This window comes from Lithobates pipiens, unplaced genomic scaffold (assembly GCF_037356315.1).
Source record: "Lithobates pipiens isolate NorthernLeopardFrog02 unplaced genomic scaffold, aLitPip1_a1.2 Scaffold_23, whole genome shotgun sequence".
In the NCBI taxonomy this organism is placed as follows: domain Eukaryota; kingdom Metazoa; phylum Chordata; class Amphibia; order Anura; family Ranidae; genus Lithobates; species Lithobates pipiens.
Genome location: NW_027507785.1, coordinates 113,087,914 through 113,100,585, shown reverse-complemented (window position 1 = coordinate 113,100,585; position 12,672 = coordinate 113,087,914). Strand labels below are relative to the sequence as shown.

Genomic DNA, 12,672 nt, shown 5'->3' with positions numbered 1-12,672 from the left:
GAATTACAGAGAAAGGGATTTTACGGTGAGTACAAAAAATCCTATTTTCTCTTATATTCTCAGACCGACACAGCTCCTCTCTGTAACAAAATGGGAAGTCCCCAAGCAGTGCCAAACGAGGGAAAAAACAGCATAAAAACTTCATCCACCATGGCAAGTGTCTGTGTCTGCGACACTAGTGCGGATGCCAGTACTGGTCGCACATAGACAAGGAACGAGCCACTGCTTTGGCCTTCCTGTCCGTGGGATCCTTGAATGCAGGAGTCCACTCAACTGGGATCATGGTTACTTTATTTAACCTAGACACTGGGGGCCCACGACCGGAGGAGCCGACCACTTTCTGAGAAGGCTTTCCTCAAAGGGGTGATGCACCGCCAAGTTGTAGGGGACCGAAAAGGTCCGTTGCGGGCGACCCCATTCGCTGTAGATGAATTTGTCAAAATAAGTCAAATACCGGAACACCTTAGGTGAATGTGCTGGCTTGTGGGACCCAAAAGGGACCGGTACATCAGCAGAGGAATCCGCTGGCTCCTGAATTTTCAGGGTATCACGCACAGCTGTGATAAGTGCTCCAACAAGCGCCTTGTCGCGCCTAGACCCGGACAGGGGAATCATCCTCACTGTCCGAAAGGTCCTGGTCAGCCACGTCTGATAGGTCAGAGCAGGGGTCTCCAGCCGCAGCAGGGCCCGAGTCTGCATCAGAGCTTTCCCCAGAGGACAGGGGGGGGGGGGGGGGGGGGCAGGGGCCTCTTACGTGCACCTTTGCTGCCACCTGCTGCCTCAATCTTAGCAACATAGGAGTCCGGGAACGGCGTCAGGGTGTCCATGCGTACCACACTAACCGCAGGTGACCCAGTTGCTATAGCCTGGATTTCGGAGGAAGAAACACCAGTTTCTGAAGCCATGCTGACCCTATCCTGTCTGCCACCTGCAAGGGGACTTAGGACAGTGAAGGTCCCACCCCCCTGCTGCCGTCACCTGGGGGGGTGCTTAGCGCTAGACTCACCACCCTGGGGCATTCTGTGAATGCCAACAACATTGCCTGTAGTCCCTAGGAGGTTACCAGATGCAGAGAGGAGAAAAAACTGGGTCAGCAGCTCTAACAGTGGTGCAACGGTCTGCAGAACAGCTACAACATGCCACACGGAGCCATCCAGTGTCCCTTACACACAGAGAATACAGTAAGTGACAAGAGAGAGCACATTTTAAGCTGTCACAAGAGGCCAGTGGTGAAGAAAGTATTTTGGCTTTCACAAAATGGCTGCCAATGTAATCCATAGGAATCCCATACATTATACAATCCTCTTGTACAACTTTCCTTTAGATTTATCAAAACCATATAATATGAGGTCAAGCCTAAACATTTTAAATTTCTATAGAATCAGGCAGGCCTCTGCACTACATAGTTGAAGGTAAATCTAAAGAAAATTGCATAAGAAAATGATTTGGTTTATGGCCAGCTTAAATCTGTTCTATATATCAGCATGAGGTATCTCTTCACCTCCTCTATGAGTAAATCTGTTTATCTTAAGCCCCATACACACGATCAGAAATTCTGCCAGCAAAAGTTGGATGTGAGCTTTTGGTTAGATATTCCGACTTGAGAGCAGATTCTCTATTTTTCGGTCGGAAAAAGTTCCAATTGGAAATTCCAATCGTCTGTACAAATTCCGGCACGCAAAATTCCTATGCCTGCTCGGAAACAATTAGAGGCATGTTCGGAAACATCGAACTGCATTTTCTTGGCTCGTCGTAGTGTTGTACACCACCGTGTCCTTGACGGTCGAAAGTTCAGAGAACTTTTGTGTGACCGTGTGTCTGCAAGGCAAGCTTGAGCGGAATTCCGTCGGAAAAACCACCCAAGTTTTTTCCGACTGAATATCTGCTCGTGTGTACGGGGCATTATGTCTTCATATAAGATACCTCTTTACCTCCTCTATGGGTAAGAGGCGGCATGTGAACCTCTTCTCTTCTCACTTCACATGTCAAACCCGATCTCTTAAATCTTCCTATTAAATTACCCCCCCCCTCCTTTTTTTTTTTTTAACAGACAATAACATGGCGGGATTTAGAACATCACATCTCTAAACTGGACATTTTAGTCCCATACTCAAATCTGACAAACGGTACCACATTGCTTTCTAACACAGGATACAATCTTTCGATCTCTGAGTTCCTCGGTAATTGCTCTCAACCTCCAGTAAGTAGATATTTGATATTTCTAATGACTGTGTAAAAATTTAATTTTTCACTTTTTAGGGGATGACATCGCCAATTTCCACGTTTGCTCCAGCAAGCAATATATGCACTATGTCTTTGTATATATTATGGTAGCAAATTGAAAAGCTGAAGAAAGTTCCACTGAGGGCTCTTAGTATATTTTATTAAAGTATAATGTGGGATATGAGTAATGGCGTACAATATAAACCTCTGTAGTTTTACACTATAGCACATATATGGACTTACAAAGGGGCTACAATAGTAAAAACCCCCAACTCCAATCCAAAATTGCAAGTTCACCTCACATAAATGAACTCTTATGCCCAGGTTCGCACTATAGTGATCTCAGACATCACATGTGATTCGCACCCGCACCGCAGGTGCCGATCACAATGCGATGTCTGTGCGATGCGAGTTTAGCCCATACAGTTGGATTTGCAGAATAAAAGGAGCAGGGACTTTTTTTTTCCCGGCACTGGAATCAGATTGCATGGGTGTTCTCACCTATGCGGTCCGATGCCTGTCCGAATCCACAGTTCACACTGCGATCTGTGAACCCATCTGGTGGTGTCATTAACATTGTATTGACACCCACAGCGGTTCGCAGAAGGCAGTGTGAACTGACTGCGGATGAGATGCGATGGGGAACTGACACTGGAATTGCGCTGATTCCCGCATCGCTACAGTGTGAACCCAGGCTTTATCATAACAATAGTGCAGCACAAAAAATACAGCACATTTCCATAAACCAGTCCTTTTCATTGTGCTCCAATTACCAATGTATAATCAAAATTGTATCCTCTTCCTGAAGATCCATAGCAGCATGCAAACCCCTGTGTAAAAAGTGTCCGCTCACCTACTCACATGACCTCCCTATTAGACTGAGGTCTAATAACACTTTTGGGTAATCTGCTGAAGTAAAGGACCTCCAATGGCTCATCGTATGAGGAAGTGAGCGGACACTTTTTACACAGGAGTTTGCATGCTGGATCTTCAGGAAGAGGATACTATATAGGTTATACATTGGCCATTGGAGCACAATGAAAAGGACCGCATTATGGACATTTGATGTATTTTTTATGTTGTACTGCACTATTATTATGTTTGTGTGGATTTCACTGTAATGTGCTGCTTAATAGCTAGTTGGGGACATGATTATACCGGAGCAAAATCTTTCAGCCTAGCAAACAACTGGGATATATACTGTGCAAGGGTGCTTTAAAAATGCATACAAGCTATAGTAATGCTGAACCCCAAGTAAAGCACTAAATATATAGATGATATGCATATAAGGGAGCGGCTTTACCTACCAAGGAATCTGTGTTTGTCCATTTAGTCCTGAGAGTTGCACAGACCTGCCAGACAGCTCAGCCAGGTTGGTGATCTGAGTTTTCTAAATATAAAAAGGTTAGCTATCAGCAGGAGCAAAGCTTGAAAAACCTGTACTGCCCTCTGTACTTGGCTGTATAGGTGATTACAAAAGGCTTATATAAAGTCAAGTGCAGGTACTTGTATTTGAAAATACATATGATGATTTTTAATGAATATATAACTGAATTGATTTGTGTTTTTATATCTGCTTGGCTTTCTGCTTTTTTTTTATATTGGTAATAAAAAAAACCCTCATAAAACTCCTTGCACTAATCTAAATGACACGGTCTTCTACATGTGGACCCATCTAATGCCAACAATGAGTTCACTATTGTCATTACTATCCACCTCTTCATTTAACACTATTTTGGTAATATTTTTCATTTTGCTACAGTGTCCTAAGGTTGTAAATGGCAAAATGATTATTCAGTGGGATATCCCTGCCTTTAATGGAATCATACATATTATTCGTGGACCATTAATTGCACCAATTTTACAGGTAAATAAACCTTATTTTATGCATATGACAGCTGAAACCCTGATATATGAGCTTGGGACATTGCTTCTTTTCTTAGGCCCCTTTCACACTGGGGCGGTTTTCATGCGCTACAGCGATAAAAATAGCACCTGTGTAGTGCCTGAAAAAACCGGCCCCTTTCACTCCAGTGTGAAAGCCCGAGGGGCTTTCACACTGGAGTGGTGTGCTGGCAGGACGGTGAAAAAAAGTACTGGTGTATTCACCGCTCCTAACCATTGCAATCAAAGGGACAGCGCGGCTATACTGCCGGCTGCAGCGGCGCTTTGCGGGCGGTTTTAACCCTTTTTCGGCCGCTACCGGGGGTTAAAACCACCCCGCTAGCGCCCGCACCGCCCCAGTGTGAAAGGGGCCTTACATATAACACATACTTGCATATAAGTAACAAATGCAATTGTTCTATATTCCTGAAATGTCCCTGCCTAGTACACACTGCTGTTTTTTTTTTGTTCAACCCAGCAGGGATGAATGAAAAAAAATAAAATATCCTGCCAGCTCAGGAGGAGCTTATGTACTAACTATGCAATGTTAGTACAGCATTCTCCCCTACTGAGGCTATTGTGTTCTGACAGAGGGACGGCCCCCCCTGCCAGAACACTCCGGTCAGTATTCTCAGCCATTGGCTAAGAGCCCTGATTGGGAGCCAATTGGCAGACCTTTTTCAGTCATGCTCGCTCGTCCAGCTTCTGTCGGACAGGCTGCAGTGCACACGGGCCAAATGTTGGCCGGTTTCTATTGAAATGTGGCCTGTGTGTACTATTCTCAACACTAAGTATACTATTATGTATGTTTTGCAGTGTCTACAGGGTTAAGCATAACTATTGTTTTCTCTGATTAAATGTGCTTTGTACTTTTAGGGGATTGCAGACAGCCAGATACCACATCCTGTAACTGCTGGGTTGGTAACCGCAATAGTAATTGCACTGATTGCTGCTGCTGCTGCTGCTGTTGGTTACATCTACCGAAAACAGAATGACGGTTTTCAATTCAGACATTTCAAGGTTGGTCATCATTTACTAAACTGTTCCTAATAATTTACCTTTGAGAGAGCACATGCACCCCTAATGAACCCAAAGGTGGCATATATTGTCATCAAGCTGGTTATGTACTTCAGTAACTATTTGTAGGGTTTTCATGTGAATGGGAAAGGGTCAGCAGAGGCCTCCTCAAGTAAACCATGCATATGTGGTGACCCCCAGGCCAATTAATGGTGAGGGTCCATGCAAGCCTAGGGACATCGGTATGTATGTGCAAACAAATTCACAAAATAAATGAATGTACGTTGTACTAAAAACATTGCACCTATCCACAAGCATTGTAAAGAAGAGGCTGGCAACTATGAGCCATCAAGTTTAACATCTGTAGTAGTACAATTATTGTAATCACTGCTAAAATGAAGGCTCAATGATCAATAAAACATACAGCTTGCTAAATCCAAGGCACCATGGCTTTACTGAGAGCAGATCATGTCAAACTACATTTCTGACTATATAAAATATAATAAAATTATGATTTCAGTAAAGCATTTGATACAGTTCCACATAATTATTTTATAATAAATCTGTCTAAGCTACCACCTAACATTTGGGTGTTTCAGCGGATAGGCAGTTGGGTAAAAGATCAATATCTGAGTGTGGTGGAAAATGGGGTTCATTTGGAATAGACCAGTCACTAGTGGTGTTCCACAAAACTCTGTAATAGGTCCTGTTATATTAAAGGTAAACTCACACCAGGTGCTGCTTTGGGTGGCCACACCCCTACTGGAGGATGGGGCAAAATGCCTTGTTTCCTGTATTGCTGGTTCACATCACAACATTGTGGTGGTATATGGGCATTATGCACTGAAGAAAAGTACATACTTTTTTGCAGTCCAGTGCAGCACAGTCACCCCATGCAAGGCAATAGAACTTAATAAAATATCCCTGTGTGACATTTCAATAAAGTTTGTTTAAAGCAGCTGATGTGAATGGATCCTCAGTCTGTTTGTATATATGAGACCGGAATTACAATTGTATGACAAACGCTCCGACATTGGGAGATCATGACCCATGACGTGTGAAAATCAATGTTTCCCTATGGGAGCCATCCTGACTGATCTGACTTTGGCATGCGACTTGTGCTCTGATGATCTTGAAGGGCTCCACAGCAAATAAAAAATAAAAAAAGAGGCATGGGTCCCCCTCCAAGAGCGTACCAAGCCCTTCAGTCTGGTATGGATTTTTAAGGGGAACCCCCATGCAAAAAAAAACTGCGTGGGTTCCCCCCCAAAATCCATACTTGACCTTTATCCGAGTACACAGAATCGTGAGAGTCCAGTGAATGGCTCTGCGCCTGGAAATGTTGACTCCTCTGGAGTTTTAGTTTATATTGAACTGGTCATCATAATAAATAAATAAAAATGTGTACAGTATAGAAAACATGTAGATGTTTGCATTCCATAAGCAACATCAACTTTTTTTCTTTTTAAAAAAAATATCCTGTTGACACTTTAAATCTTGTCATAGTCAATTATATCATTTCAACAGATATATAATTTATGGCTTTGTTTGAAAATAGCTCCACTGATTGTTACTCATTCATGCACATTTTTTATTACAGGGGGAAGATGATGATGATGATCTAGATATGCAAGACGTTGTGAATCCTCCTCTAGTAAACTTTCCAAATCCAGTTTATGGAGCCAATGGTTACTTTGACCAGTTTGAGGTAATAATGTTTAACATTGTAAGTTGCTTCCTTTTTAAAACGGAACTGAAAGCATTTTGAAAAATGAATGCGCAGACATGGAACACCTTCCTATCTGCTCGCTGTATTCTTGGCATGTAAACGGAGTTGGGCATACACTGCTAACTGTACATCACTGCCGTGATCCTTATGTGCCAGGGTTGCACTGCTCTTTGCTGTGAAGGAGAGGAGAATTTATTGCTGCTTTAAAGTGGTATTAAACCCCAAACCAAAAATGTAATATATAGTGCAGCTTCCCATTTATTTGATGTGGCTGCATTTGTTTTCTTTTTTTTTTAACGGGTGATATCTGGTCAGTAACACTCTTATTATATTAGGGTGCCTATACTCTGGATGAAGGAGCAACAGACACCTTTGGCCAGTAGCATTGTCAGTCTGGAGGGGGAAATCGCATGTTAGATGTACTACAAGTTTATATATATATTAACACATTGAAGCCAAACTCATCTAATCATTTTGAAGCAGTTACAACATTTTTGTTCCTTTTAGGATAAAGGTTTTACATAAATAAAAAAAGTGACCATTGTAACACCTGTTAGAGGGTTAAAATGAACCGTTTAACACTAACTGCTATAGCTGCATGACAGCGTGTTCTGTTGAAAAACAATAGACTTACTGGCAGGATCACCAGATGGAAAGGAAGCCTAAAATAGAAAATAAATGCAGCCACCACATCAAAGAACTGGCACGCTGCAAAATAATACATGTCTGCGTTCGAGTTTAATACTGCTTCAAGTAGGCAGAAACATTCCCCATGGCTCCCAGTAGTATGCAAGAACATATCTGTTTTGTAGTACACCATGAGATTGATCTACTAAAGGCAAATATACTGTGCACTGCAATTGCTCTAGCTCTGAGGGGAAGTGCTGCTGACTTCCATCATCCAATCATTTACAAGCAAAAATGCTGTTTTTTATTTTCCTTGCATGTGATTGGGCATTCTTTGCAAAGTGAAGCTTTACCTCATTTACTAAGCTCTGGTGTGCACAGTGTATTTGCCTTCAGTAAGTCAATCCCCATTTGTTATCGAAAAAGGCCTGCTTTGTGGGGGTAAAAACCCCCCAAAAGGTCCTCAGCATTCCAGTTTACAGATCACATTACTGTCAGTGTTGTAGATGCCAGTAGTTAGGCTGATCCACTACCTGGTAATCTTAGAAGCTTCCCATCAGGTCTTGATTTAGAAAAATCCACCACCTTTGCTTAAAATATTTTCCTAGTTTTAAGCAAATAACTGAAATTAGATTTGGAATCAGACAAAAATGCATTTTGACTGGCAATTTGATTTTAATTGGTAGTTTTGATCAAGGTCTACCAGTTTCATTTGCTTGGAACGCAGAATCCAACAACTGACACTTTTGGGGTTGAAAGCACCCAAAAATGTTTTGGTGTATGGAAAGCATTACACTTGGCGAGCTTGGGTTAGGTTCAAACTCTGGAGGAAGCTGTTGCAGCTGTCCAATCAACTGAAACCAGGACATTTTACCACATTGCAGCTCGATATGCACAAAGAAGTGGGGATGTTTGTGACAATATTGATTTAGTATTACCACACAGCCATCTAAAGTCAGTGATCTCATAAGCATCCCTGCCCCTTTGTGTACATGTAGCTGTAGGGTGGGGAATGCCCTGTCTGCAGTTGAGTGGGCAGCATGGAGTAGAAGTGGCCACTTCCTTCCGGGATTGGTCCAAACCCATCTTCAGCCTTAGTAAAAGTTGGAATTTAAATCTGCAATAAATTTACTTGTTCTTAATGAGTAATGTCTGTTGTAATACTGATTCTGTAAGAAAAGTCTTGGTCCAATTATGGTCATGAGTTGTCTGGTTTCTAGTAATTTTAAATGACTCTTTTCTGCCTAGGAGCCGTATAATGATGGGGATGAGGCTTTGGATTTCTCCAAAATTCTTCGCTAGCCTGGAACAACACGCCTAAATTGGTTTACAAATTATTGGGGCATTAGATGGCTGGATTGTGTCTAGGACCTTAAGAAGGAAGACCTATGAATGATCATCAAGAAATATTCATGCACATTTATATTTGTAAATTTAGATTATGTGTATTTATAATATCAGTTGAAGTTTAAGCCACAGAAACAAATGGAATGAATCACAACCTAGATTCATATACTTATTTGGGATCCTGCCAGTTACGTTGCTGAGGTCCTGGCTATGTCCGCCTAACATTACCAATGGATGTACGCTCCCCACTGGATTCTCCAATTACTTATTTTACAGTAGAAACAATACAACAGGAGGATTTGGAGCCCTCATTTGACTTAAAAAAAAAAAAAAGGGGGGGGACCATGAGCAGTGCATGGGGGAGGGGAGTCAAGGTACCACACCAATGCAATACTCTGGGGCCATAGTGGATGATTCAGCCTGTCAGCATCCACCTAAATTATTTGGTATGTTAACTCTTTCTAGAACATCATAAACTACATCATCAAAAGCAGGGTTGCCAAATTTCCCAGATTGCAGTCATTAATTACATGTGCAGTTATTTATGTAAGTATCCCGAATCTGATTTAATATGGTGATTTCCAAACATTTTATATCCCCATGGCATTTTTTTTTATTTTTTTTTTACATGAGATTTGGCAACCCAGGGCAAATCCAACTTACACAATTTCCAATAAAATCTCTGCAAACTACTGTATTATAAATGTGCTGCTTTTCTTAAAATTTTTGGAGGCAAGTTTCAGGAATTGGAATAAAACAGAATGGTAAATCAATTTTTTTTTTTTGTATTTCATTTACTTGCCTTGTAAAGTATAGATAATTCTACAGAAATCAGGTTGTTGGGTAAATACAGACTTTAGTAGAATGGCCACATTATAGTCTAACTTCATCTAAATAAATTTGATAATAGGCTCATGCTTTTATACATGCCAGGAAGGGTGCCAACAATGGCTTAGAAACATCTAGACATAGGTTTGTGCCCTGCCAAGTCACAGATGTGCATATATTTATCATGAAATTGAATTAGATTATATACATTCATTAGGTGCTAATACCATATTGTCCCTGGAAGCTTGAGAGTACTCAACGTACCCAGGGCAGGATTGTTTTTTTTTTTTTCTAGAGATCTGGGCAGGTTACCTTGTGCTGAGAAGAACCCACCCCCCCCCCATCCCCATTCTGTCCCAATAACCCCCTTCATCACATAAACATTACCACATTATACTTTTGGTGAATGTTTTGAAAAATAGGTTAATGGTAGAAGCAAAAACACATCACTAAGGGACTGTTCACATGCGGTCCTGTGCAGTGTGTTTTGACATTTGAATGGCCTGCAAACTCACTGGACCCCATAAAGTAGTGCTTGCATCACTTTTCTTATTCAATCATTTTTATAAATTTTTCACAATACAAGTGAAAAGTACAAGTATACTCCAAAAGGAGTACAGGAAAGGCACCCTTCCTAACACAATTTGGGGGGCCGTAATATAAAAAGAGAGATGATACATCAAAGGCCCAAGAGTAGGATATAATAGTATGATGCAAAACGAGAGAGAGCTCACACTTGGAAAATCAAAGTACATCCAGTATGGTAGACCATACAAAAAAGTATGGTAAAGGCTCAAACAAACAACTAGTGTATGCAAATTACATGTTTACTTAGCCATCCAAAAAGGGCAAGGGGATAGTGGGGGGTTCAAGATCAGGCCAAAAAAAAAAAAAAAACACATTGCACCAAACTGTATGGTACTGCGGTACAAAGCTATTCAGTTACTGCAAAAGGGGTGCCATTAATACATTGGAACACGCATGCAGATTATTTGAAATGGGTGCAGGAAAAGCATATGGAATGTGCCTTTCTAACATCGTATTTTGGTGTGAGGTGCCCCGAAAATTATCACTGATAAACTTGAGATAATTTACATATTAAATAATTTTCAGTAAATTAGCATGAGATATTTAAGTAACTTAGTCAATACCATACTAAAAACAACTGGTAAAAAAAAAAAAAAAAAATGGAACTAATAAACTCAAGAAGTGAACATTTGCTGTTCTATAGAAATGTTAATTGTACTTAACCAGTGCACTGAAAAACCTACCCTTTGTCTGGAATTCCTCCCAGAAAATAGCAGGGAACTTCACCGATGTCTAGGCACTCCTCTAGGCTCTGTCTTTGCCAAGTCTCAGGTGATTTGGAAATATCACTACTATGCTAGTCACTGCTGGAGTCTGACATGTGGAAGCAAACCCCTTCTACAGTATAATAATGGCCATCTCCACATAGCGTGAAAATACAAAAACATGACAAGTTAGTAATGATAAATGGATCAACTGTAGGGGGAGATGCTTTTTTTGGATGCAACTTTCTAAGTTCTGCCCCTCCTTAACCACTTCAATACCGGGCACTTTATCCCCTCATGCCCAGGCCAATTTTCATCTTTAAATGACAATCATACAACGCTGTACCCAAACTATATTTTTATCATTTACTTCCCACAAATAGAGCTTTCTTTTGGTAGTATTTGTTCACCACTGGGCTTTTTTATTTTTTGCTAAACAAACTAAAAAGAGTCCGAAGAGCACCCCCCCCCCCCTTCTGACAGGAGAGCCGCCGACCAGCTCTCCCTGTCAGCACAAACCTGATTCATGCTATGATTGGACACAGCTGATCATGTGGTAAAGAGAGACACCGTTAGAGGCTCCTTACCAACGATCAGAGATGCGGTGTCAGAGTGACACACCACCAATCGTGTGCTGCACGCCCCCATGGGCACACGCTGGCTTATTATCCTGAAAGACATCATAGGACGTCCAGTCAGGATAACGGAACCACCGCCTGGCCTATAGCAGAATGACAGCCGGGCGGTGGTTCCGTTATACTGACTAAACATCCTATGATGTCTTTCAGGATAACAAGCCAGCGTGTGCTCGTGGGGGCATGCATGCATCGCTTGCTTGTTATCCATGGTTAGGCAACAACATGTCCACAGACACACAGTCAGTACTGAATTGGCACAGACGCACAATCTGTACAGTAATAATGCAACCACAAAGACACAAACAGTACTATATTAATACAACAGGAAATAGGAGTAGAAACAATCTGTTTCCGTAATGATGCAGCAAGAAATGCACACAGAGACCATCCGCATTGTCGTGGCACAAGGCAAAACATTCGTAGCAAAGACACAATCAGCATTGTCTTTGCTGCGCATGTTTTTGCTTGTGCCATCAGTACCATACTGACACATCCAGAACCGTTCACAGAGCCACAATGCCATAAAATCATAGGAGTATTCCACTGATATTACATTTCACAAGCACTGCTCCAGTGAGACCTTCCATTGCTTTCCAGACTCACCTCCGTCCTAGGTCAGGGAAGGCAGCGGCTTGCCATAGGAAGCCGTTATTCTTCTGTTACTATGCTGGCACACAGGATGAAACCACTAGATCAATATCTCCCATAAACGCCCGATCCGCCTACACCCCAGTATGTAATGAATGCTGTTTCTGCACTCTGGTGGACAAGGAGTGAAACTATTACATCAGCAGTGCTTAGAGGACGTGGGATACACACAGGACACCCATCTAGTGCAAGGAATGTTTTTGAACAGGGAGCTGGATTTTCATAGGCACTAGACTGAATTGTGAGCAATTACTTTGCAGTGGCCAGTACAACTTTAAAGGGTGCACCCGAGTACATGAATTATGTGGCCTAGTTAGAAATCCATCCCTGGACATACTACATGAATGGGTCTAGATACACAAACTGAATATGAGATAACATTTGCAGCATGTTTATCATGTGATGACTGTACAGTGACCACATTCATTTCCAATTAGTT

At 41.7% G+C, this 12,672-nt stretch overlaps 2 protein-coding genes across 2 annotated transcripts in view; one reads left to right on the top strand and one right to left on the bottom strand.

The window, feature by feature from the left end:
• STAB1 (stabilin 1) overlaps nucleotides 1-9,600 on the top strand; it is a 394,908-nt gene extending 385,308 nt beyond the window's left edge. The window contains exons 65-69 of the mRNA XM_077452219.1: nucleotides 2,051-2,200; nucleotides 3,986-4,090; nucleotides 4,984-5,127; nucleotides 6,725-6,832; nucleotides 8,729-9,600. Of these exons, the coding sequence (XP_077308345.1) occupies nucleotides 2,051-2,200; nucleotides 3,986-4,090; nucleotides 4,984-5,127; nucleotides 6,725-6,832; nucleotides 8,729-8,782 (561 nt within the window). The 3' untranslated portion in view covers nucleotides 8,783-9,600. The remainder of the gene's footprint in view (nucleotides 1-2,050; nucleotides 2,201-3,985; nucleotides 4,091-4,983; nucleotides 5,128-6,724; nucleotides 6,833-8,728) is intronic.
• The window catches only part of NT5DC2 (5'-nucleotidase domain containing 2), a 216,158-nt gene that overhangs the window by 88,156 nt on the left and 115,330 nt on the right, over nucleotides 1-12,672 (bottom strand). The window lies entirely within an intron of this gene.